This window comes from Telopea speciosissima, chromosome 5 (assembly GCF_018873765.1).
Source record: "Telopea speciosissima isolate NSW1024214 ecotype Mountain lineage chromosome 5, Tspe_v1, whole genome shotgun sequence".
Classification (NCBI taxonomy): Eukaryota; Viridiplantae; Streptophyta; class Magnoliopsida; order Proteales; family Proteaceae; genus Telopea; species Telopea speciosissima.
Genome location: NC_057920.1, coordinates 13888772 through 13915356, shown reverse-complemented (window position 1 = coordinate 13915356; position 26585 = coordinate 13888772). Strand labels below are relative to the sequence as shown.

Below are 26585 nucleotides of genomic sequence, written 5' to 3'. Positions count from 1 at the left end.
GTCTTGTGGGATCTCCTAAAAAATACTTGGTTATACTAAAAATTAGAGTGTTTACAAGATCTTCAATTGGTTGGTCTCCTATCATAATTGGTAGACCTTGTTCATTAGTTTGAATGGCATTTAGTATGGATTCTTTTTCGATTGGTGAGAACATTATCCCACCAACCTTTAAGTTGACTGTAAACCCGAAATGATTATTTCGCTTATGGCTTGATCGGTATGTTCTTGATCCGATGAGCATTGCTCACCATGGTCATTTCTTGGAGTTTGTTAGCCAGATTATAATCCGACATACCATCTATGTTCCATTCATATATGGTACCACTTTGGTAATTTGCTTGGGAAAATTCCCTTCTTTGTTCAATTTGAAGGTCCGGGTAAGTAGGTCTAGGATAATAATTATTGTTCATATATGGGCTAGTAATAGCATTTACTTGTTCTGCTCCTCCTCATCACTGGATGATTCGGAGGAATCCATTTGTTGGATGTTCGCCACATTGGAAGCAGAGCTTCCTTGTGTTTCCTTTTGAGGTGTATCAGGGACAATCAAATTTTGCAATCTTGTGGAAATTTGGCTTACTAGATCTCTATTTTCTTGAGTATTTAAGTTTTTTAAACTCTTGTTCAAATCGTGAAAGGTTTGAACAGAGTTGTTGTTGTTGTTGAGGAAGTACTAGCTTGATTTAGAGACGTTGGTTCAATAGGAGTGTCTTTTTGAACTAAGTTCTCTATTCTAATTAGTTGACTTCCTATGGTTTGTAAATACTTTGGTTTGTGTAATTTGTTTGTTCAATAATTTTCTTGGACCCATCAGAAACACCTTCAATGGATCTAAAAGGTGTTGCCAAGATTTCTGTGTTGTTAATTTTTAATTTAACATTTGAACCAGGAGGGTGTATTGTTTCTATGGTCTTGTCATCAGCCAATTTCCAGGTGTGGTACACCTTCTTGCTGGCATTGATGTTTGAAAAGGGATAAGGAATGTTGTTATTACTTGTATAGATGTCTAAATATGTAAAGAACATAACATCTACCTTGATGGTTCTCATTTTGTCATACCGAGGTTCTTGATTTCTTGTTGTTTTTCTTTCGAGAAGTAGCTAAAAAACCATTCTCTTTTTTAGCGTTCCTGGGTGAATTGAAATCTATTTTGAGTTTGGGTTTGTCTATCTCATAGTCTTCTCTTGTTATGCGACAAAGAACTCTTGCTTCGTGTTGCATGTCAGCTTTGAGTTGGTGAAGCTGGTTCATTTGAAGGAGAAGACTTGTTAGATCATTGCTCATAAATTCCTTGGGTGACATTACTTGTTAATTTGAGTTTGTAATCCTAGAATATGTAAGGACCTTATTTGTTCTTGTAACCTTTGATTTTCTAAGTGGAGACTTGTTAGAGAACTAGAGGTTGAAGCTCTACTTGGGACTTGGTGAGTTTTTCAAACTCTTCAGATTTGGTTTTATTTGTTTATCTTTCCTCCGGAATGTTATAGTAACCATTCCGTCCCGATCTTGGTTTATAGATTCAACGTCCATCATTGTTGGTTCAACAAGTGACTCGGGCAAGGTGCCTGGAGACACCATTTTGTCGGAAACTTAATGTCTTTCCACTCTTGTTTTAGGGTGAATCGTTCTTGAATGGACAAAGTCCGTTTCTATGAACGTGGTTTGTCCTTTGATAGTTCTTCTTAGAGCCTTGGGTCTTAAAGTTCTCATGGCCTTGTCTTGGATTCTATGGATTATAGCAATTGGTATAGAACCTTGTTTCATCTTGTAACCACTTGTAAGGATGTTAACTTTTAAGGTATCCGAAGATTTGCATCATTTAAGGATAAGTTTATGTCCTGGGTAACAATTGAAATAAACCGGGCCTTTGTGAAGACTTGTTTCTATCATTCCTAGAAGGGAATCATCAAATTGCAGGAACCTTTGATCCCCGAGAGCAAGCGGAGGGCTACGTTGAGCCCTTCCCTGTGCGGGGTTTGATGGCTACTTGTATAAGTCCTATATGGATATAATTAAAATCCTTTTTTAACTTGTTAAGATTTGAAGGGTCTAAGAGTTGGATCTCTTCCATATCCGGAGAGTAATTGATAGTTTGTTCTACGGTCTTGATAGTTTCGGTGAAACTATACCATTCTTGTTTGTAAACTTCTTTGGTTGGGACCTTAGGTAAGGTCCGTTTGAAAGGGACTCGATCAAGGTCACTTGTTAGAACTTCATTACTAATTATTTGACTTGGCGAACCAAAGTCGCCGACTAGTCTCGAAGACATGGTTCTACTAAGTCTACTCATAGTTATCGGAACATATCCCCCTAACTAAGGTATACTTCCATCCACCAAAGGGTGAAGGAGATCTTAGTTGCTAATTAACCGCAAACCGGGTCTTACCTCTTGCCCAACGGCCCTAAAAGCCAACTAATACTGCAACGCAACTCCCGGAGGACTCTGGAAAGTAAAATAGAAAAGGAGAGAAGATCTTAGAACTAAGGGTAGCCTAAATAGAGTTAGGCTCGATACGTCGGTAGATCTTAGAACAAAAGCTTTCCAACAAGTCCAAGATTGCTTAAATCTGATTTATATTGAAAATATTTTTTTGAACATCAAAACAAATGAATATTTTACCGCACTTTTGGTTTTTAGCAATGTTTTACCATATTTAGATTTATGAAATTTTTAGATTTGAGAAAAACCCCAGTATTAGAAAGTTGAAAATTGCATCTACCGCCGAAAATCCAATTTTTGTTCTTAAACTGGGTGATTGACTTTTTTTTTTCTTTTGGAATTTGATTTTTTAACTACTTTTATTCGATTCAAATAGGGGGTATTTGCTTAGTATGAATAATATCTTAAGTAAATGAAATACAAAAACATTTACTTAAATGATACTAGGCATAAATAAGTGTTTGTCCTGGTTTTTTGCATAAATAAGTGTCTGTATCCCAAGGTTTGCACAGATAGGTGTCTGTATACCAAGATTTCCCACTAAGATCTCGAGATCTGGCACTCATATAAAGGAGTTTGGGTCGAGATCTTGACGAGATATTGCATTTTCTCGTTTCGTATGCCATCTTGTCTCGACCTTGGGAAAAATCGAGATCTTGTGAGTTTTAGTACTATGCCTTGGTGTATGCTTTTTGCTGACGATATTGTTTTGGTGGATGAAACAAGAGCCAGGATTAACACCAAGTTGAAACTATGTAGATCAACTTTGGAATCAAAAGGTTTTAAGATAAGTAGAACAGAAACTGAGTATATGGTATGCAACTTTAGTTACACTAGGACAGATAATGAAGTGATGGAAATTGATGAGGGAGATCCCACAAAGTGATTATTTTAGGTATCTGTGTTGGAATATGTACTCCAGAATACCGTGGGGGTATTCTGGTCCTTTTGGGGTAGTTTTTATGTTATTAAGTGTAAGTCGGCTATGTGGGTTTTAGTCCCACATCACCTATTTTAGTCTATTGTAACTTTCCCCATAGTAGAGGGGCTTATGTATCAATTAATACAAGCAATTATTCTCTCATTCTCTCTTTTCTAGCCCACGATTCTGCCATCCTGGTATCAAAGCTAGTCTGATCTAGGTTAGAAAAAGAAAAAGAAAACCCTAATCCATCTCTTCAATCGACTTCTCCTTCTTCTGTTCTTCTGTTCTTCTTCCTCTCACCCTTGTAAAGGGGCAGCACTAATGAGGTAAACACAGCATATCAATGATTTAGTTGCTGCCCCCCCCCTCCCTTTTTACCTTTTTTTATTAAAAAAATTCTATTTCAAATCTGCTGGAGCCATACCTGCGATATTGGAGCTATCCAAAAATTTTGGAGATCTGATTTCTACCTAATGAAGACTGATCCTCCATTGTTGGAGACTCCTATGCACTCTTTTCCAGCCCCTTTCTACCCTATTCCATTGTCCTCCTCTTTTTTCTTTTTCTCCATCATTCATTAACCTTTCCATCCCCTACCCTAATTGATATCAACTTGTCAGTGTTTTTCAAAACCCGGACTCCAATCGATTTTAGGGTTTCCCTTTTCAGAAGCAGCTGATTTTTTGGGGTTGATTCCCTACTACTACAAACCCTACTCGACCTAAGTTTGGACCCTTTCTGATGGCTGGATTTGTTTCTACAACAAAACTTTCTTCACCTGCTAAAACCCTGACTCCAATCGAAATTAGGGTTACAGGTTTCAGATTTTGCTGATTTTTGGAGGGCTGATTACTCCCACTTCAAGGACCAATCGACCTCAATATTGCACCTATCCAAGCTATTTTGAAGACTCTACCCCAATCGATCTCAACTTTTCATGGTTTTCCAAAACCCTGATAAAAATCGATTTGGGATAGGGATGTTTGTTGTTGCTAAAGTGCTTTGGAGGTGGTTCTAACATTAAAAGAGAACTCTCCTACATCAATTCATGGCTTGAAGAAGGTTTTTGCCTGCTATAGACGTAGTGCTGTAATGCTGCCCTGTTCTTCTTCTGCGATTTTTTGGAGGCTCTCCCCTTTGAATATCAAGTCTCACTCTTACTGGAGATTGATTGTTCGCATTGGATGTCCCATTCAAGCAGTACTAATCAGCATCTATTGCAAGTCTACATCAGCAATTATTGCAAGTCTACATCAGCAATTGAAGTCCCCTTTCCCTAAATCAATCTCAATTTTAGGGTTTTCTAAAACCCTAACAAAAATCGATTTTAGGGTTAGGGTTGTCCTATCAAGCTAATTTTTTGAGGAGAGTATTATACATATCAGAGGAGTATTCAACCCAAATTTCAGCATCATTCTTGGAGTTTTTTTGAAAAAAAATTTAGGTTCACACTTATGGCTCGATTTCTTCAATTATCAACCTATTTTTTATTGGTTCCTATATGGCTGGCTGCTTCACCTACCTATGGATCTGTCGGGTTATTTATCTTATATTTGCTGGTTCTATTGAGCTTGACTACATATATTGCTTGTTTTATTGATTGGCTTCTGTAAGCATGATTGGTTGACATGTTACTGCTACCTTTATGTGGACTACTGCTGCCCTATTATTGAGACTGAGTATCCTACTATTGGAGATCGAATTTCTTTCATTATTGAAGACTCGAATCTACTAACCTGGAGATCAACTTATTTTGGATTACAACAGTGTGTTCCAAAGTTATTGGTTGCAACAACGAACCTATTCAGTTATGTGAAGCTTTTCTGGTTCATATCTGGCTCACTTTGAGAGCTTGACACTAGCATTGTTCACAAATTCAAATCTGATCCAAGTTTTTTGTTGAAGCTTCTTACATCCATTGTTGTTCAAATATCTTCGTCAATTCTATTTAGCGTGTGGGAGTTTATAGTTTGGAATTTTGCACACTGGTTCTTCCTTGTGTGAAGATCGATCAAGTTTTTGCAGAATGGTGCCTTCTCCTTCTACAAATTAGACCTGTTTTTTATAATTCAGATCTGATAATTGGGGATAGGCGTTTTGGAATTAGTTTGATCGATTGAAAGAAGGTTGTAAATTACTGTGTTGCTTTGTCCATGGTTCATTATCCCACTGCTTCTTTTCACTTCACCACCTCCCAAACCATACCTTTGGCATATACCCATAACCACCTTGGAAGTTTATGGTATTCTCGAAATTGCCATTTCTTCTCTTTCCATTACCCTTGGCACCTTTTGGAAAATTCTGGAATATTATGTTTTTGCCCTATCTCTTACATCATCTCTGTTATGTCCACGTGTACTACACGTGAGGGGGGGATTATGTACAATATACTGCAGCCATTGCAGAAAGCAGAACTTGCAGGAACACTTGGTACAAAACATAGAAGATCAGAGTTTTCACCATTGCCAATGGGTATCTACTTTGTTATTGGAGTGAGTTTGCCGTAAGGGGGAGATTGGTATTAAAGTATTGAAGATGTTTGGTTATTGCCTGCCTATATGAGGTTCTACAGTTGGGTTGATCTTTTCTGCTGCTTATTTATCTGCTCGCTACCCTAATTACTTATCTTCAAGATTATCATTCAGAGATTCATCACTGGACAACAATAGAAGATTGGTGAAAGCTACTTTTTTGGAAGACATTCCAGTCCCGGTTTGCTGATCAAGTCTGGCCAAGTTTTGAAGATCAATTTTTTTCAAGTTCTTGAAGGTTTATTTGGGAGCTGCATTCGTCTTAAAGCTGGATTCTGCTACAACTTATTTTTTCCATTTTATTCAAGTTGGGCATTAGTACCTTGTATGCACCAACTTGAGGGGGAGTGTTAGCATGTTAGCATTATTGCATTATTATGGAGTTCTTTTTTCTTTAGTTCAAGCTGGATCTTCTTTCTTTAATTATTTGTATAATCCAGCTTGAGGGGGAGTGTTGGAATATGTACTCCAAAATACTGTGGGGGTATTCTGGTCCTTTTGGGATAGTTTTTATGTTATTAAGTGTAAGTCGGCTATGTAGGTTTTAGTCCCACATCGCCTATTTTAGTCTATTGTAACTTTCCCCTCTATTCTCTCATTCTCTCTTTTCTAGCCCACGATTCTGCCAATAATCTGGGCTTAATCATAAATAAAGAAGGAGAAATAGAGGATGATGTTTCAAAAGAGAATTAAAATAGGATGGATGAAGTGGAGAGGTGTGTCTAGAGTGTTGTCTAATAGAAGTACTCCTTTAAAACTTGAAGGAAAAATTTATGGGACAATTATACGATTGGGTGTGATGTATGGCGTGGAATGTTGGTAGTTAAGCAACATCATATAGATAAACTTAGAGAAGGTTAAATGAGGATGTTGAGATGGATGTGTGGTAAAACTAGGAAAGATAAAAAAATAAGGAATGGTCACATTAGTGCTGATTTGGGAATAGCTCCGATACATGATAAGCTGCGAGAAAGTCGAGTGAGGTGGCATGGCCATGTACAACAAAGGCCTTTAGACGCCCCAGTACAGAGTTGTGAATTGATTCAGATTGAAGGAGCTAAAAGAACCAGAAGCAAACCAAAGATGACTTGGGGAGAAGTGGTGACTTAGGTGTATTCAAAGGCATATGATGACCTAAGATGACTCTAGGAGAAAGATCAAATTAGAGCTTTATTAAAAGTCATACATGATAAAGGAATGATAGAAGGCTAAGAGGACTTAGGCCTTGTATCATGTATGACTTTGAATAGAGCTGATTGGAGGGTAAGGATCCATGTAGCCAACCCCATTTAGTTGGGAAAACGCTGAGTTGTTGTAAGAGCAAAGGCTCCCCGCGATTTTAACGATACAGAATATTGTTGTCTTCTCAATGAACCCATGGTTCGAGAAGAGATCTCGCTGAGTTTCTCGGTTTCCTGAGATCCCGAAGCGAGATGCCATACGCATTCTAAAATTACACTTTCTCGGCAAGATCTCGGTACACATTTTTTCCAGTTTTTTTTTAGTTTTAAAAGTTCAATATCTCAGCGAGATCTCGGTATCGGGTTAGAACATGGTTTTTTACCCATTTTAATTGCCCATTTGACCCATGTGCCCATTTTAATCCATGTGCCCATTTTTATTAAAAGAGGGCAATGGACAGAACTCGGAAATGTCAATAGTTCTGTCCATAGCTCTCTAAACAAAGGGGAAAACACTCAAACAGCTCTCTCCCTCAAATTTCTTCCTCTTTCTTTCAAGTCTTGGGTGGATTGCATTGTTTGAAATGAGATTCAAGTGCTAAAGTGAAGATTCAACTCCAACAGTCCAAGAATCATCACCTATTTGTAGGATTTCAAAGTAAAACTCATATTTGGACTTGTTTTTTGGCAAATCTAAGCATGCCATTGTGTTTAAATGGCCTGAAATAGGCTAGATACCAAGTTTCAGACCCAAAATATGTGTAAAACCCACCGAGTTGGGGGTCCGAGTCAAAAAAAAAAAAAAATGCAACAACTCGCAGAGATCTCGGCTCGACTCGGTTTCTGGCTTGGCCGAGATGCCACCGAGACCCGAGTCTTAGAACCTTGAATGGACCTGCTTGAGACTCAGCAAAAGGTGGGAAATCCTTGGGATCAATGGGATTCTGGTCTGAGTATGGTGGAAAGCCATTGGTTACATTACTCCTCTCCTATACTCTGTTTTCTGCAAGTAAGTTACAGTTTAACTTTTATGTCAATTGACAATGCTATTCTGTGAATGAATCTCTGGTTTGAGTGATTCAATCTCAAATACTCAACTGGTATTCATACTAGTTCTGTTAGTGATTGTTTTATACCTAGAATCTACATTTATACACCTGTGGATGCTCTGTATTAGAGCCTCTTATAGCAGAACTGAGACTTCACCCTGAGAAGAATCTGACCTTCAGATTAAGGAGATCTTTTGGAGCATTCAAGTGCTGGATTTTAAGAGGATCAGAACCTCTGATTTGGAGATACAAAAAATTTCCCAAATCTGTCCGTGTTTCCAGATTTGATTCTTTGACTTGCAAATACAATCCAACCATTAGAACCCTGCAGTATTTTGCCATTTGGTTAGTCTATTGGTTTGTGAACCTTGGTCAAAATCTGACCTTCATTAGAAAAGGTTGACTTTGACCCTACTGTTGAGTTAAATTCTGTTTTGGGTTCACTTATGATCTTGTTAGAGGTTCTGTAATTCTGAACCTAGGGTTCATCCTACCTATGCACCACCAATAGAAGTATGGAAATCGAATTTTAGACAGGAGAGTAGATCCTGCAGCAAACTTGGCAAGAATCCATAAATGAAAAATAAATTGTAATGTGATATAATGGGCAATCACTTTTTCTTTTGTCTTCTTTTTTGGACTGTGCAAAGCAATTGTTGAAACATTGTAATTTTGAATATGTTTTTGGTGATTCTAATTTGTGTTTGTTTGTGAAAAAGCTGAATTATATTGGTTTATCTTGTAACCCTCTCAAGCTCAGAAGTGTGCATGAAGGCTGCCAAAGCAAGTGGATCTGTGGATGTTGTGTTGACAAGCTACATCAAAGTGGAAGATCAATCTCAAGCTTGGTCAACATATGCCGCAGTATAGTTGAAGATCATAGCCACCTCAGTAAGTCCATTAGTGGCATGAAGATTGAGAGGCCGAATTGAAGACCAATCATCTCTTCAGTAAGACCAAAGAAGAAAATGCCTCAAAGCTCAACTGGACTAAGACATCTTCAACAAATGTCTTGATGCAGATAAGTCACATAATGGGCTTATTTTATTGGAAATAAGCATTGGGTGGGATACCCTAGACCTGAGATAGATTTTCTTCTTCTTCTTTCTCTGTTTACTGGCAACTACTGCTGTGTTTGCTTCTCTGATCGATATCACTAGTTGCTGAAATTGTTTGCTGCCAAATTTCAGGAAGGTTAATTGTTCTCCTATTATATACTCAACCCCTAACATCAGGTCAGTCTAAATCAGAGTTTATTTTTCCTGTGTATGCTCTGTTTTTCTGTCTATTTCAGCCTAGTTTGATCTTTAAATTAAATCTGATTTATTAACCTGATTAGCCCCAACTTTTGGGATATCAAAGAGCATTCCCTAGGTGACCTTCGACCATAGTTTGGCGGGCATTAGATCAGTATCTTGGCTGCCATCTAAAATCTCCCAAACCTGCAAATTTTGGCTTCTAGAATTTGGGTTTTCAAATTAATTTTAATCAAGCCTTTGGATTGTTTTAATACCGAAGGGCTTTGATTTCAACTACTGAGTTTGAGGTCTGATCCAAGTTTTAAACCAATCTGTTGGTCTGATTGAATTTAATTTCGGTTTCACTGTCTCTGGGATCTCCACCCGTGAGATCACTCTATCCCAAATTACTCCCAAACCGCTCATCAGATCATTCCCATCTTTTGAGGGGTTCTTATCCTTCCTATTAATTATTTTTTTCTATAGTTTGGTGTTATTAGGAAAGGTTTGAGTTTTCAGTCAATTTTCGGGTTCCTATCTGAGTGAGTCTTGGGATCCTATTTGGGAGGGTTTTAGAGTTCTTCTTACCTACCCCCCCTACCATGTCTGCATCGGCATATTGAAGACTTAGAAACAGTTTCCAACGTGTAATTCAATTGTAATTTTCCAAAGTTGTATTGATTCTCAAATTATTGCTCATAGACCCATAGGACTTAGCAGATCAAGTCACCCACTCCTTGAAGTAATTGGCTTAATCATCAATTGGGGACTTTGACCTATGACCTTAGGGGAAACAAGAAGTTACATTGGTACATTTGACTAGGGATAATGACCAACACAATGCGGAGGTCCAATTAGCCCAAGTCATATAGTTCTGGCCCAAATTAGGCCTGCCAGACAATGTTTCTCGAGAGCACCTAAATTCTGTCTAAAGAGTGGAAGAAGGCTGGACAAAGCCCGGAGGAAGTCCAGAAGATATCCTGGCCGACCGAAAAATCGACGGGCTACTGTTCAACAGCTGTTAATGGTCATTTTACAGTGGCTAAATCCCAGGGGGTCGACCGACCATCCAGGCAGTCGACCGGTTTTGCCAAAATTAGAGCTGTTAGAATCTCTTTTTGGCCATTCCTTCAGCTCTATTTAAGGGAGGTTTGGGAGAGTTTCAACAAGACTTTGAGCACCCTATTGGCAAATCTTTTCTTTGAGCCTTAGAGCTTTAGTTTGAAAATCATTCACTTGAGCATTCATTTGTATACTCACCTTCCTAGAGGTTTTAGTTTTAAGCTTTCAATTCTATATTTGGTTATTGAGCCATTGTTATTTTCTTCATATGAAGAGTGTTTGTTGTAAGAGGTTATTAGTGGTGAACCTTGAAAACCACTAGGTTTGAGTGTGAGTCGAAACACTTGGGCTAATTGTGAACCCAATAAAACAATTGTTTGATCACTACCTTGAAAGCAAGGAACTAAATCTCACGAAATCTCGGTATTTCTAGAGCTCGAGACAAGATGGGATACGAGTTGTAAAATTACAATATCTCGTCGAGATCTTGGGTCGACCCAGATCTCGACCTAACTTTGATTATAAAAGTGCCATAACTCGAGATATCTTGAGTTATCTCGACCGAGAGGTTGCTCTACTCCTGCTGCAACTGGTTTTCACCCTTTTTTGGACTGGATTTCTTCGGAGAAGCTGCTGCCGGCATCATTCAGCTACACCAAAGCAAGAGTAGTGCATGATTTGTGGTTCTTTACATCAGTTTACGCATGCCAAACAGGATCGAGACCATGGTGCCCCCACTATGTACAAGAGAAAGAAGGGTCGCACACATTCCCAGGCTCAGGATGATGACATGAGTATGCAAACCATGCTTGCAAGTTTCGGAAGCATGAGTATACATACTACTAGTGAGCGTCAGTCGTGACATTCATCTCAGCCTCATCATGACTATGATTATGGCTAGGAGAGCACCGGTTCCGAATATAGAGGCTATGGTCAGTTTGGGCAGCCAGCACTTGAGCTCGACAAGCAAAATTCTGGGTCAGATTTTGTGGACATATTCCCAGTCCCAAACCAGCCACACCCATACATGCCTCAGTATGCTAGTAGCAATGGATCTCACACCTCATGGCAACCAGCCATGGTTCGAGAACTCGCGAGATCTCGGTTTTTTGAGAAATCGAGTCGAGTTACCATACGATTTTAAAAATTACACTATCTCGGTGGAGTTCTCGGGTAACTCGAGATCTCGCCGACCCAGAACTCGACCCATCTACCACTTTAAAACTTACCTAACTCAACAGAACTCGAAATATCTCGATCGAGTTCTGTCCAAAGCCCATTTTCTTCCCCATTTGAAGCTCCTTCTTCATTTTACTTGTGGATTTCAAGTTTTGACCTTCGGGAGAGTTGAATCAGCTACACATTTGAAGGATTCAGCTATACCCATACATGCCTCAATATGACAGTAACAGTGGATCTCACGCTTCATGGGGGACTTGACATATGTTGATACTACAACAACATAATGATGACAACACATATATGAATACTGTGGCAAACTATGTACAATACTACAACAACATGATGGCAGGGGAAGAATATGTGGACCGACTCGTTCTGAACGAGTGAATGCATCACATTTTATGGGATGATTGATCATAGATGTAATATGTGAAACAGATTGATGTATTGTATACTTTAACATTCTAATATTTATTTAAGTTGCTTTACATTAATTGAATGCTTTGATTGCTTTCTATTACTAAATTATGTGTGGAGTAGGGTATTTTAGTACGTTGTCGCCTACCATGGTTCAAAATTTCACGATATATCGCTAAAATTTTGGTATATTTTGGCAATTTTGATACTACCGAGACGAGATGGGCTTCTGAAATGAAAAATGTTCAAATTTCAGAATATTTCGGTAAATTTCACTATATTTCGTTAAAATTTTGTGAAATTTCGGTATATTTCGTTAAACAATGTATATTTAACTATTTATACATTAGGGTCCAACCGTATACTATCAATCAAGGGTGCAAACCCAAAACACCACTTTGAGTTCATTTTTTTGCAATATGAAGGTTTAAATGTGTTTATTTAGCTTAAATAAGGGTGAACATGAAGTATCAGGCTTTAATATGGCCAAAAACCACCCCGAGATGGAGTGCCGAAATATGCCAGAAAAAATACCATATCTCGGCAAACTTTTGGTATATTTCGGATATTTCGGAAATCTCGACCAGCCCGAAATGGCAAGACGAGACGAGATTTTAAACCTTGTCACCTACCAACCTAGGGTCCGAAGTGAAACTCCTATTTGGATTTTGTTTATGCAAAATCTGATAATGTCATTGTGTTTAAATGGCCTAAAATAGGCTGAGTACCAAGTTTCAGACCCACACTAGGTCTAAAATCCTACGAAACCAGGTTTCGAGTTGAAAAAAAAAAAAATGCACCAACTCGACCGAGATCTCGAGATATCTCAAGACAACTCAGTTTTTCCGAGGGTCGAGTTGGGGTCAAGTTCCGAGTTTTAGTTCCTTGCTTGAAAGTGATTGATAATGGAAAGTCCAAGAGTGGGATCTCTTGGTAATGGATGTAGGCAAGGTTGCTGAACCAGTCTAAACTTCATTGTATCATTCAAATTATCTCTTTCTCTCCTTCTCCCATTGTACATCAAATACTTTCTTACATCCTCTTGTGTTTCATCAATTGGGTAGAGTAAAGAATTTCAAACTGATCTTTTTATTCCACCATACTCAATTCAACCCCCCCCCCTCTTGGGTTGCCAACGATCCTACAGCAATATGAGGTATTTCTGATGATTTTTTTCCCTTCAATAATAAATAAACAAGTTCAACATCCATCTAGGCCCCTCCTAAGAGTAGGAAAGGTAACGGACACAACACCTACATTTCACACTGATCCAGTTCAGGGTGTTTTGGTTGTTACTGGCTCTCTTCTTAACTGTCATTATAACTTATAAGTACAATTCAGACACCATAAAACCCAAAGACGTGTTGAACAAGAGGGACTAAATGATAACTTTTAATGCTCTTATATTAATATATTAAGAAATAGCATGATTCATCATTTAGCTTCCATGAGATTCTGTTTTCTACCATTCAATTTGCATGGTTGGAAACTTAGTTGAGGTATTAAAAATATTAATCATCCAAGTCACTTATTAAGTGCTCAAAAACTAAGACATTTCAAGAACTCAATGCTTTCATCAAATGATAAGAGTTTAACATCAATATTTAATCAAAACACCGTTTCGAGTATTCTAGAGCTGTCACTCATGTATGTTCATTCTACAAAGTCACACAGATTGGCATGCTCATAAATCAACAGTTCAGTTTTCAGAATCATGAAGCAAAAGATGCACCAGCTTCTGCAATCAATATCAGATCACACACAAAAACATGAAGGACCGAACCATACCATCGTTTTCCATTGCTCCTCCACTTCTTTCTCATAGAATCTACTATGGAATCTGGACCCAGAAAACGACATCTGGCAGAACTCAGATTTTCAAATGAACAAGATGCAATTATAGCAGCATCAGTAGACAATTTCAGAAGAATTCTTACTCTGGTAAAGACCTTGGGTCATAAGAATTTATAGACAACACGATGCAGCAATCATTCCCTAGTCAAATTTGGACCTTAACATGGTAAGTAGATGTGTATAAAGAATTGAGTAAATGAACCATCAATACAAGTCCCATAAATAAAATTCTCACCTAGGTTGATTTTACGATATGACGTAGCACGAGATGGTTGTCTCGGATCAACAACCCAGAGAACTCTGTCAATATTTTCCAAGGTAGACCAAAATTCCTGAAGTTTCTCCAAATGCTAGGCATAGATGAAAATTAAATGCATCCACAACTAAAAGCAATAATTCATGAATACAACAGTCATTGGTAGCATATACCACAGGTCTAAACAGAAAGCGGAAGCATCTAACACCTCAATTGATTACAAAAATACTAGGGAAAAATAAAACAAAATTAGGCCGTTATGTATTTCCACCTTTTGGATATCAAGACAATGAAACGATAAAAAAGCAGGAAAATTGCCACAAGAATAATATTAATACATTGATAGTGGTGGTGGTGGTGTTACTTACACTGTAAATCAATACAAAGATATCTTGATACATATTGATACAAATATGTTATTAATGTAATAACAGTCATGAAACAACTTTTATAATGTAAAAAGTCAATTATTCTTAAAATAATATGATAATCACCCAAATGGGTCTCTGATGGCTAGCTGCCTCTCTATGGTGCCATCACCTCCCATGGGCCGCCACCCCCTTACCCTCCTCCCCCCCCCCTTCCAGCCCCTCCACCCTCCTGCCAGTGTGGCTTGGAGCTCTCTTTACGCACAGCCCCCCTCCTCTCTGGGGGATGGTCTCTCCCTCCACTTTGTTCCCTCCCCCTCTAGTCGGTGGCTCTGTGCCCCTCTGGCCTCTTGAACTCAACAGCCTCAAGATGGGCCGACTCTCTGGTCGACCACTTCATAGGCAACCGGCCCCCTTCCCATAGTCAAACTCTTTATAACCAAGCAATGGAAGTTAACTGGGTCTTAGACACATACCTGTTAGACAATGGTTTCTTCATATTCAAATTCTCACCTGAAGAAGATAAGCTTAGCGCCCTAGAAGGAGGTCCTTGGAATGTAGATCAGCAGCCCATTCTACTGCGCTAATGGGATCAGTATCTGCAGCTCCACCACATCAACCTTAGGTCAATCCCTGTCTGGATCTCCTTGTCGGGTCTCCCTCTGCACTCCCTTATACAAGATCTCAGCGAGATCTCTCTATTTTCTTGGTTTCGGCAGCTCTCGAGACGAAACCATATGTGATACCAAAAACATACAATATCTCGGCCGAGATCTCGGTATCTCGCCGAGATCTCGACCTATATCTCGGTCTCGACTCGAACCAGACCAACTTATAACATATAAACCCCCCTCTCGAAGTCGAAATCTCACCTCCTCTTACCAATCTCGGTTTGTTGTGAAGGGAAAACCCAACTTTTGTGGATTTTTTTGGTAAATCTCACCTCTAAGTGAAGATTAAAGCCTGTGGATTCAACATTCAAGCTTCAACATCAAGAAAGGGAGTTGGTTTGCTTCTCAAGAACACTGTTACGTAACTATTCATCTATAAATAATTTTTTTCATAGAATCATGATCAATGCTTGCTTGTTGATTATGTACTTATTATATGTGATACAATGTCCACCGATCATTTTTTTCATAGAAACATGATCAAAATAGTGAAAAATATCTGTTTTACCTTCAGCCACTCGTTTTAGTAATAGGTACCCTCAAAAGGTAGGAATTGTTACACACTTACACTAGTATTTGTTTAACCTGTGTTTCTTACTTTCTATCAAAGTTTCTAACAATTATTAACAAACCGTCGAACCATCACCATATATGATTATGAAATATGAATATGATGCCTAATGCTTAAATGGTTTATGGTTTGATGTATTTTAGTTCCTAATGCTTATTTAAGTTATTTTACACCTCTACTTTAATTATGAGTTCTAAACATTGTGTGGAATAGCCTAGGGTAGACCTCATGCACGTTGTAGACTACCAACTTAGGGTCTGTAGTCAAAGTACCATTTTGGGTTTAAATTTATAAAAACTAATGGTTCCACTGTGTTTAGAAGGCCTACAATAGGGAGGCTGTAAAATTTCAGCCCCTATCTTGGCCATATGGCCACCGAAACCAACCATTGAGTTGAGGAAAAAAAAATACAAGATCTCGCCGAGATCTAAAACCTTGGCCTTAGTACAGTGGGCTCCGTTGTGGGAAAGCCGCTGTACTCCAATGCTTGAACCAAAAAAATGGATCGATTGGCATTAACTAGGATTAGTATGGAGATCTTGGCAACTGAAGCCCCTCCATCTTCAATCAGGGTTTTAGAAGATGAAGGCTTCCTCTTCATTCAACCCGTCAACTATGAGTGGCTCCCTCCGGTATGCTGCTCATGTAAGTTATTTGGTCATTTGACTGACAAAGGTTGTTCCCGCCCTTCGGATCTGTCCTCATTTGCAACTCCCTTCTCCGCTACTGCCTCTGGGACCCCTCCCAGCTCGGTCTCTGAACCCCCTGCCCCCACCCAGCTCACCTCCTCTTCTGGTTTCCCCTGCTAGTCATAATAACCACATCACCTCCCTTTACCCCCCACCTCCTGCTCCCCTCTCCAACCCTTCCTTTGGCGATGCAGCCGGCTTCGCAAACCACCCAGACTCAGAGAGAAACTTGCTTCCAGGTCTCCCATCGGTCAGTCCTCTCTACCGTTGGTCCCTTCCTCCCCCTTCCCCGCTGGTACATGCGCCTTCGCATGCCCAACGATTGTTCCCCCTTCCAACACCGATCAGTCTGCACCTTCTGCAAACCTAATGTTGCCCCTCTCCCCTACCTGCCAACCAACCAGCCCCCTTACCTTCGCCTCCTCCACTAACATCACTTTTCTCCAACCTCTCACATCTCCTTCCATCCTCGTTCCTCTTCCTTTACCGCCTGTCTCGTCTCCTTACAGTTCCATCTATACCCTTCCACCTCATCACCTTCGTGTGGGGCCCATCTCTGTCTCTTGATCTTCCAGGCATACCACTTTAACGTCTAATTCTTTCCTTCCCAACCAGCCCTTATTAACCCCTCATTTGGGCCTCTTGATCTCGGCCCACTGAACCCAGCCCCTTGTTCCGGCTTCGCTTCGCTTACCCCCTCCGATCTCTCCATCCTTGGCCCACCCTTGAGCCCTTCAACCCACCGCCCACTTAATCTTCTGGGACTTCCCTTGACCCAACTCTCCTCCATAGCTTTCCTCAATCTCCATCCCTCCACCCTTCTAGGCCCTCTCATATCGGGCACAAAATCACTATCAGCACTCTTCCCTTTTACCAACCTCCTTCCTCCATGGTCCACCCTTTTGATCCCTCTCCCCGTTCTGATGATCATCCTCCCCCTCTTCTGTTGCTGGCCCACCCTGCACTGCCCAAGACCCCCCATTGGTTTAGACGCTATCCCCACCAAGGGCTCTGTTGACCCTCACCCCCCACCCCAATTCGTGTCTACCACCGTCGCGACCAAAGTTCCCTCCCTTTCCCCAAGAAACTATCCCACCTGAACTTTTCCTCACCCAATACTAAGAAACTTTTGCCCCTAGGTATGGATATCCACAATCATGTCCTTTGCCGAGACAAGTTAACGTCCAATTCTTTTTGTTTTCTTAATTTTCTCTCAATTTCTTTGCAACCAAAGCCAACCTAAGAAGATAAAGTATACAGCTTGTTTTTAGAAGTACCTCAAGGAACTGGTGCACAACATCTTTCAGCCTTGATTTTGTTGACCATTTCAATTCAAAAAGGTAAGGCACATCCTGAAGGAAATGGCATATCGTATAAAGCCCAAGGAGGATACACTTCAAGGGAAAGTAAAATAAGAATAACTAACCGCCGAAATTGAAGGTGGACATTTGGGATAATTTGGTGGCAATCTTATTTCCATAGTATGCATGTGTCCCTTTTTATCTCTAGCAGTAGAAATTAGCAAAGCCCCAAGTTAGTGATTCAAATGAAACATGAGAATGCAAGGAAATAGAGACACATATAAGAGTGCTATTCAAGCCCAAAATAAATAAATAGAAGGCATTTGGTAGCTGCTAAAATGTTAAAACATGGAATAGGGAAAAGATATTATCTTTGATTATAGATAATTTTTAACGTACTTTAAATTATCGTAATTATATGTATTCTTTGATGTTCTTTTGTCCATTTCGAAGTCCAGACTCTGCACAATTTTTCCAGACCTCTTTTACCTGTCATGTTAATATGCTATTGTTTCAATTGGACAAGAAATAAAATGAAAACATTAGCATGACACAGCAGACTACACTAGTTCTTTTTATTCTATTAACTTATTGTAGTACTCCATATAAGGAGATTGAAAGTAACGAAGAAGGAAAAATGTCCACTCACATATCATGCTCAGAAAGAAATAAAGGTATCTATATTTGAGAGCAGACAGGTGACAAGATAATAGCAAGTTGACTGAAATGGTCAGATGGACAGGTCTGTCATTTGTGACAAAGACAAATGACTGCATTAATGAAGATCTCTAAGTTCAAGGCTCTTAAATACTTGCCAATTTAATATTTCCAGTGTACGGACCAAAATGAATTGGCATGACAAAACAGGATTGCTGATTTGCTGTAGCCACTTCATAATGATTGAGATAAGGCTTTGTTGACTTGAATGCACACTTGAGGTCTGCTCAAGGATGGTGACAGACCACCTGAGTACACCAGCCATGGCTATTCTCCTTAGACCTGAACCATAAAAGCTTTTACCTAGGGAATTGACAGTATCGACCGTGGATCCACTTCCAAGGTCAGCTCCTACAGAAAAGCCAATGAAACTTGGATTGGAATCTCTTATTTCAGAGCATGAAGGCTACAAGTATTTCAGAGCATGAAGGCTACAAGACCGACTGTGTATCCTCACCCTACCCTATATATCCCCTAGGTAAAAGGTTCCCATTCAATTGTGTTAACCTAAGAAGGACAACACAGAATATCCCCAGCTGGACTTTGTCATGAACCTCTCAACAAATTTAGTTGTACCACACAGGCCCCTGGGGAACTTCTTAATGTAGAAGGGATTCAGTTAAGAACCACTCTACAGTAGGATCGATAAACCCACAAATCCAAAATAGAAACAAGAGGCACCAGCCAAAGGAATTCTCCCAGCTTTGGATTGAATGATGCTTGTATAGGGTAGAAACACTGCTGAAAGTTTCAATTGATTCTGATGGTTGAGCTGGAAGATATGACAGCAACTCCCAAAATAGAAACTAATTCTCTGCAGGCCAAAGCAGCCATGTGATGGTGATCAAACTTGTCAAGTATGGGATCCATGGAGAGAGGGCTCTGCTGCAAGTTCGATGAAGTTCTGATGGGTAGAAGTGAAGTTATGGGGGTGGAATGAAAATAGAAGGTGCAGCCAAAAGAGTTACAGAGATGCAGCAACAGCCCCAGTCGAAGGCAAACCCAGTAGCAGCAATCACAATGAGGAAAGGATGCCTCCGGCAACAGCTACAGCAGCAGCAGCAGCAGCCTGGAGCAACAGTAGCAACACCCGATTGGTTTTCTGGATGGTTGGGCAATCTCAATACAACAGCAGTTCGCAGTTCTCAGAGATAGATGGAGAGACAGAAGATGGAGAAGATAGGAAATAGAAGGATGGGCGGATAGATGGATTTAGCTCTCCCAGCAAGGCTCCTTCAGCCCTTCAAGCTTCACAATCGAACTTGAGAATAACCATGCTTGCAGTAGGAAAATAGCTTTCATTCAACTGAGATAAATCATTGGGAATGGCTACAGCAGCCTTACCATTAATAGAAAGCAAGATTTGCTCTTCAAGAAAAAGAGAAAATAGAATCCTAATGAAAATAGAAACTAGGCTTTCTAATTCAACCAACATGCAAAGAACAAAATTAAAAACTATAAAATAGAAACTTAAGCCTACTTTCTAAATCTAAAATTAGAAATTAAACTAAACTTCTAAATCCCCACTGACCCTTCTAAAAAGTCTTCACATGATCTGATCTTGGGCCCCGCAGGATCTTCTAATAATATTCCACCAAGGCAGAATAAGGGGCTGTAGCACTGTTCATGTGAACAGTGTTTTGGCCTCATTTTCTTCGTGTTTTGTCCTACATCACTTCTCCTTTTTCGCTTTCTTTTTTTTTTTTTTGAGTGGGTGTGAGTGTGTGTGTGTGTGGGGGGGGGGGGGGGTAGCACCATAGTTATAGGAATTGGAAATCGGATCGGTATTGGCCCTGGCCCTGGCTGATTCCTATACCAATTCAGATACAGATCAGGTGACAAGGTCGATCGGCTGGAGAATTGTCCCCCAGCAAATATTAAAAAAAAAACCATGATTATGGTGCTACCTCCCCCCAGCTGCCCCACTCCCTCTCCGGCGCTCCCTCCCTGGCCCTTTCATCTCCCCCTCCCACTCCCTCTCCTTTTTCTTCCCCTCCCCCACCCTGTTCCTCTCCCTGCCCCTCCCTCTCAAATTGCAACACCTCCACCCCTGCTTTCCCTCACCTTCCCCCCACCCCTGCATCCCTCCCCCTCCCTCTCCAGTTGCAACACCCACGCCCCCGCTTTCCCTCACCCTTCCACCCACCCCTGCATCCCTCCCCCTCCCTCTCCAGTTGCAACACTCCCGCTCCCACTTTCCCTCACCCTCCCCCCACCCCTGCATCCCTCCCCCTCCCACAATGATTCCCAAGACCAACACCACCCCTGGTAAATAAAGCGTCCCCTGCATCCCTCCCCCTCCCACAATGATTCCCAAGACCAACGCCACCCCTGGTAAATAAAGCGTCAATAACTAGAAATTGAAGCCTACCCTGCAATTCCCCTAGTACCCTGACAAGCAGGAGCTTGAATCTGTTCTCCGCACCATCAAATCCTTCCCTCCCGTCGTCTATGCCAGAGAACCCAGAAGAGAAGAGGCTGTCATGGGAAGGGCTTTCTCCAGAAGCCAAGCCACCGGCACTTTGAACCTCCTCAAGGCTTTTGCCACTGAAGGTTATTCCGCCATGCAGAACCAGATATTCACCCAGTGGGCTCTCGATTTCACGGAGCACAGCAAGCAAGGCGACTTCTGCAGTGCAGGGAGACCTCTTCTCCAGCTCCAGCTTCCCTCCCTCTCCCTCTCCCTCCCCCTTGGTTCTGTGGCAGCACAGGTTTCTTTCTTTTAATTGTTGGTGATCATGCCATGTGGCCATCATACCTAACAAGTGGCAAGCATGCACCAGATGGAATCAGGTTGGACTAGCCGATTCCCAGTCAGATCTGATTCCCCGGCCGATTTGCTGCACCGTTCCAGAATCAGTATTGGCCTATTGGGGTCAGCGATTCCTATAGGAATCAGCTGATACATCCAATATGATAATAATATTTAAAACCATGTCTGGTTATACTTGTAAAGAATGTATTGATATGGCTAAAAAGAAATTCTAACCAATACAGGGCCCATTAAAATAAATTAAAGAACAGCCTGTTGGAACCAACAGACGAGAAAAATGCCAAAACATTGCAAATCCTAATTTGCGATCAAGTGCAACCCACCTCCAGCCTCAAACTTGCATTCACCAGAACACTTTCACTATAATTCTAGCATGAGATGTTCTTTCTCTAGCAATGTTTTCCCTTATTTTCTATACACACAAAAAAACTCCAGCTGTCCTAAGCCTGTCTGTGGCCTAAATCTAAGGAAAACACATGCAACAGATATATTTACAACAACATGCCAAAAGTCTATTTCTAAGACACTTGCAAATAAAACAAGTAAAAGTACATCTTTCTCTGAATAACATGAAAGCAACCACAACAAGCAACTTAGAGCTTGAGAAGTTTTTGTAAAAACAAATTCCAAGATGAAAACTGGTAGGAGGCATCCGAAAGTATATTTTTCAAAGGTATAAATAGAAGATGACTGGGAGGATAACATTTTTTTTGCATCATCCAAGTAGCCAAAATAAGTTGGGACAAGGGTTAGTGAGTTAAGTGAATCTTACAAAATGCGGAAGCTGAGAGAAGTTAGGTCTTCACCCAACCTTACCAAATGTTCCCATCCAACCTCTTCAACCTGGATATCAGATAAACACAATCCATGACTACCAATTCAATTCCTATGAATTTTAAAATAAATTCAAAATGTGAAGATCAAGAAAAAGATTTGACAGAACCTATGATTCTTTTACAATGCACAAGGCAAGACAACTCTCACTTAAAAGAAATAAAACTTAAGAGAAAACTTAAAAGTGCAATGGTGAGGCAATTCTAACAATACCTTGTTTATCTTCTGTAACCACACATTAATTATACAACGTGATTAGTCCCACCTAGCATATATATAGAATAACCACAAGGTTCGCAACTTCCATGCACAATATTTGAGTGGCAGAAATTGAATGCCATCTGCCGACCCCATTTAGTTGGGATAAGGCTATGTTGTTGTTGTTGACCTACTACGTAATAGGAGCACTCTGTTCCACAAAGTAATAAAGTCCAAGCATCATCTTAGGCTTGCATCATAAGGGCAAGTTATTAATTAAACCACACACTCTTTTAAGTGAAGAGGGGGGTGTTCCTAGAGATCTAATCCAACATGTTCTAGTGAAGAGGGGGGTGTCAAGTAAATACATGGATGTCATTAAAGATATGTACAAGGATCAAGACATGCTCCTTCTCAAAGGTTCTATAAACCTTGGCCTCATCTTCAAGGTTGGATAGATGGAGGTCACTGTAGTGATCATACTCGTCCCAAAGATCAATAACAGTATTGTAGGGATAAGACATATCCCCCTGCTTCATTGTACGAATCTGCTGAAGGAGTTGATAAACCTTGGCGGACACACTCAAATGTCTTAGCTACGCTGTCCCAAATATCTTAGGCGATATACTTAAGCATAAATCTCCTACCAATGTCAGGTTTCATGGAGAAGATGAACCAAGTCATAACTGTTGAGTTTTCCATCACCCATCTAGTGTATGCTGAATCACTATAGAGTGGGCCTTGATGGCACTGGTGATATAACCCAACTTCCCATGGTTCTGTAGGGATAGCTTAACAAAGTGAGCCCAGTCCAGGTAGTTTGTATTATCCAACTTTACAATGGAAATCTGGGCATTGGTGTTCTCCAAAATGGCAGGGCTGGAAGTAACATCCCTTGTTCCACCAGTTGAAGCTTCCATTGGTCCACTAACTTCTGACATGATGGGAAAACACACACACAGAGGGAGCTGGTTGGATACCCACACCAGATGGGGAGTTAACACTCTACCCAGAAGATCCTCTCCAACATAGAAACAGTGATTCCAGCCAAGAAAGAAGAAAATATCTCAGCAACAAAAAAGATCCCAAATATCTTCTAAAACTTGAAAAATCTCCAATCAAGCAAGTATTTCAAAGTGGGAATCCATTATACCGTAACTTGCAAGCTTCAAATATCACAACTCAGCAATAAACAACCATCTATTAACTCAAATACATCACTCACAGCAAAAATACACCCAATGGTCCAGAAAGTGGTGATAAAACAGTGCAGCAAGGTCTGGAGTTACAGAGAGATATGGTTAGATATTACCAGCTGAGCCCATATAGAATAGTTGGAAAACCAGGTTTGTTTACTCGACCCACCTTCTTCAAAACCTGGTGACTCAGATGAGTCAAACCTGATCAAGCCGAGTCATTTTTTTATATTTTTATTCAATATTATATATATATATATAACTCTTACCCCTACAACCAAACATAGTTGTCACGGGGTTTAGGCGACCCAAGGCGTTGGAAAGGGTCCAAAATCAAGGCGACACCAACTAGGCGTCCAGTCCAAGGCGCATGGACACCTTGACAACTATGCAACCAAATTTTTAAAAATACCACATAACATTAGTTTAAGCATCATTGATGAATGGAGATAATCATAATAACTACAACCATACTCGTCAACCAAGGAACATGAATAAAATGACCATTCGGAAACCCCTTCAAGGGAGAGGAATCAAATCAAAGAAGCATTCAGTAACCCCTTGCGTTTTCACAACTACAATAATTAATTTCAACTGAAAAGGACTTTTGGAAACCAGACTTTCTCCAGTAACAATACTATTTCATTCTGTGCATCTTCCCCGTGATTTGGAAATTGGAACCGCATCTTCACCATGATTGAGGCAAAAGGGTGTCTTAAATTATGTAGAAACACTGAGTCTCTTGTCTCAGGCAAACTCATCCGAGTCTTGTCGTTTTTTATAGCGGCCAAGTCTACGTGACTTTTGACCAGGTTTTGCCATTTTTTTACTCGACTCATGAGTCAAAACCTGGTTTTCCAACTATTATAGGCTTGAAAGAAGACCTCGGGGCGACTCAAATGGTCCTGGTTTCATCTCCAATCCATACCAGGTCAGAGAGAAAAGAAAACTGATTCCCAGAGCCGGTGGTAGTGCTATTCTGGCTAATATCTTCCTTGATTTGAACTTTGACTACATCAAATGCACCAACAATTCTTCAAATGTGATGCTTTGGATCTTGAAACAGATCCTCACATGCTGTTCTCTTGTCTCAAACCTTTTATTACTCTAGGGTTCCAAGGTGAGATAGCAGAACAGGTTTGACTTCCTTAACCGACTCTTGAACCTGTGAACCTGAAGCTCTGACACCAAGTTCATATTCTGTTACAGCAGTAATAGAAGTCAAAGCAAGAGAGAGAGAGAGAGAGAGAGGAGGAAGATGACAAGAGGAAGAAGGTTGTGGAAAGAGTTGGGAAGCAATTATCGATACCTCTCCTCTATATTCACTAATATGAAGTAAAAGGTAACATTGCATAAATGCTCCTTTCCAATGTAGAAAACATATGGGCTTATTTCCAATTCTATCTACTATTCTACCCTCACAATATGGACTTTTAACACATATACCTGCTGCCTATGTCATTTTTGAGGTCCATAGAATTGACTACAAGTAAAAGGTGAATGCTCACATGTCCTTCATATGACATATTATAAAATCCAACATAACATTGGTTTGAAAGATTGCAATATTGCACAAATTCCACGTCTTACAAGTTAACAATTAAGATGTTGATTTTGTTGCCATGGTGGTGATAATATTTGGAATCATAAGTAAGCCACTGCAGATGTAGGTCACCATGTGATTGAAGGTCATACATCGTTGAGAAAATATATTGCTAATAGCTGTCGCAAATATGATCAAAGTAATCATTTGCACTTCTAGATTGACAAAGCAAGCAGGATAATTCAAAACAACTCTACGACATATGGAGATTGTAAATAAAATTAATAAAGAAATTAATTAAATCAATATACAAAATTTATGATTTTCAAACTTAACACAGACAAGCACCTTATTCATTCATCATTAGAAATAAAATAATAGTAATGAATGGAATAATGTCTTGGCCTGTGAATCTTAAGCAATCTTGGTTAGAACAACAGCAATAATGGTCTGACATGTCCACACTCTACAGTAATTGTGTTTACCTCTGAATATATTGAGCGGTTGAAACTTGAAGACAGAGCCATTTTTGTGCTTCAAGATTGATCAATGTATGCCTACAAGTAAAGGGAAACATGAAGTGAGAAATGGTGCTGCATAGAAATGTATGACAATGAAACAACCTCTAGATCCAAACTAGATGTTGATCAGAAGATTGAAAGTCCTATGGAAAGTAGGTAACTACAGAATAAAGAAGCTTCATATCTTGGTACCTCTAACTCACGTTTAGTTTCTAATAATTAAACTACTTACCGAAGCATCATAGGAACCAAGTGAGGCTCATTTACACCGATACACATGGCCAACCTGGAACCAAGAATTGATTGGAGACGTAGTAGAATCACACATTGAAACCTAGAAAAACTACAAACTTACTGATGTACTATAAAACACATTATGAGAAGGGGAAAAGGACTGAAACTTTAATTATCACCTTGACTCAAGAGCACTTCAACTCCCACAGAGGAACCTAGAGATCGGTTTGATTTGTTCCTCAAGAGTTAAGAACCCACAAGTCTACTTTAACAAGATTGTTAACATTAATTTTCAAAATGATGAAATGAATGGGAATATTCCAATCTTTTGAGTTCCTCCCCTTCTTCCCTTGAAAATATCGAATCCCAAACCTCTGCCATCATCCATAACTATCCATTCTCACCAAGAAGGGGAGCGGAACAGAAACTACAGCTAAGAGGGAAACATGATCAGCCCTAGAACCAACTAACCTGTATTACAGTCTTAAATATCGAGACATAAGCTGTTCCATTTATGTATTACTAATTACAAAAGTTATAATTCTTCTCTTCTCTTTTCTTTTCTATTCTTTCCCCTTTTTTATTTAGCTTAAGTTCTAGTTCACAAGAAAAATAATGAATCCACAGGCATTTACACATTCATATTCCATAACTCCTAGAAAGGCACAACTGCACAAGAGAAAATGGGAAGATATAAAGATGAACTTCTAAAGTTTTGCCGACTGATTATGTTGGCTTCCATAGACAGACAAGCAATATGGTAAAAGCAGCTAGGCGGTCACTGGGAAAATAAGTCTAAAATGATTCAAAATTTTTGAAAATCCGACGATTCAA

At 39.9% G+C, this 26585-nt stretch overlaps 1 protein-coding gene across 1 annotated transcript; it reads right to left on the bottom strand.

Annotated features, from left to right (window-relative positions):
- Positions 1 to 4579: 4579 nt before the first annotated feature.
- On the bottom strand, positions 4580 to 25641 carry LOC122662803 (E3 ubiquitin-protein ligase FANCL-like). The gene is made up of 9 exons (XM_043858518.1): positions 25482 to 25641; positions 21998 to 22068; positions 17861 to 17939; positions 17712 to 17786; positions 14115 to 14211; positions 13963 to 14020; positions 13809 to 13885; positions 5384 to 5407; positions 4580 to 4590 (listed from the first exon to the last, which is right to left on the bottom strand). The coding sequence occupies exons 1-9, from the start codon at positions 25521 to 25523 to the stop codon at positions 4580 to 4582; spliced, it is 534 nt and encodes a 177-aa protein (XP_043714453.1). The 5' UTR covers positions 25524 to 25641.
- Between the last annotated feature and the right edge of the window lie 944 nt (positions 25642 to 26585).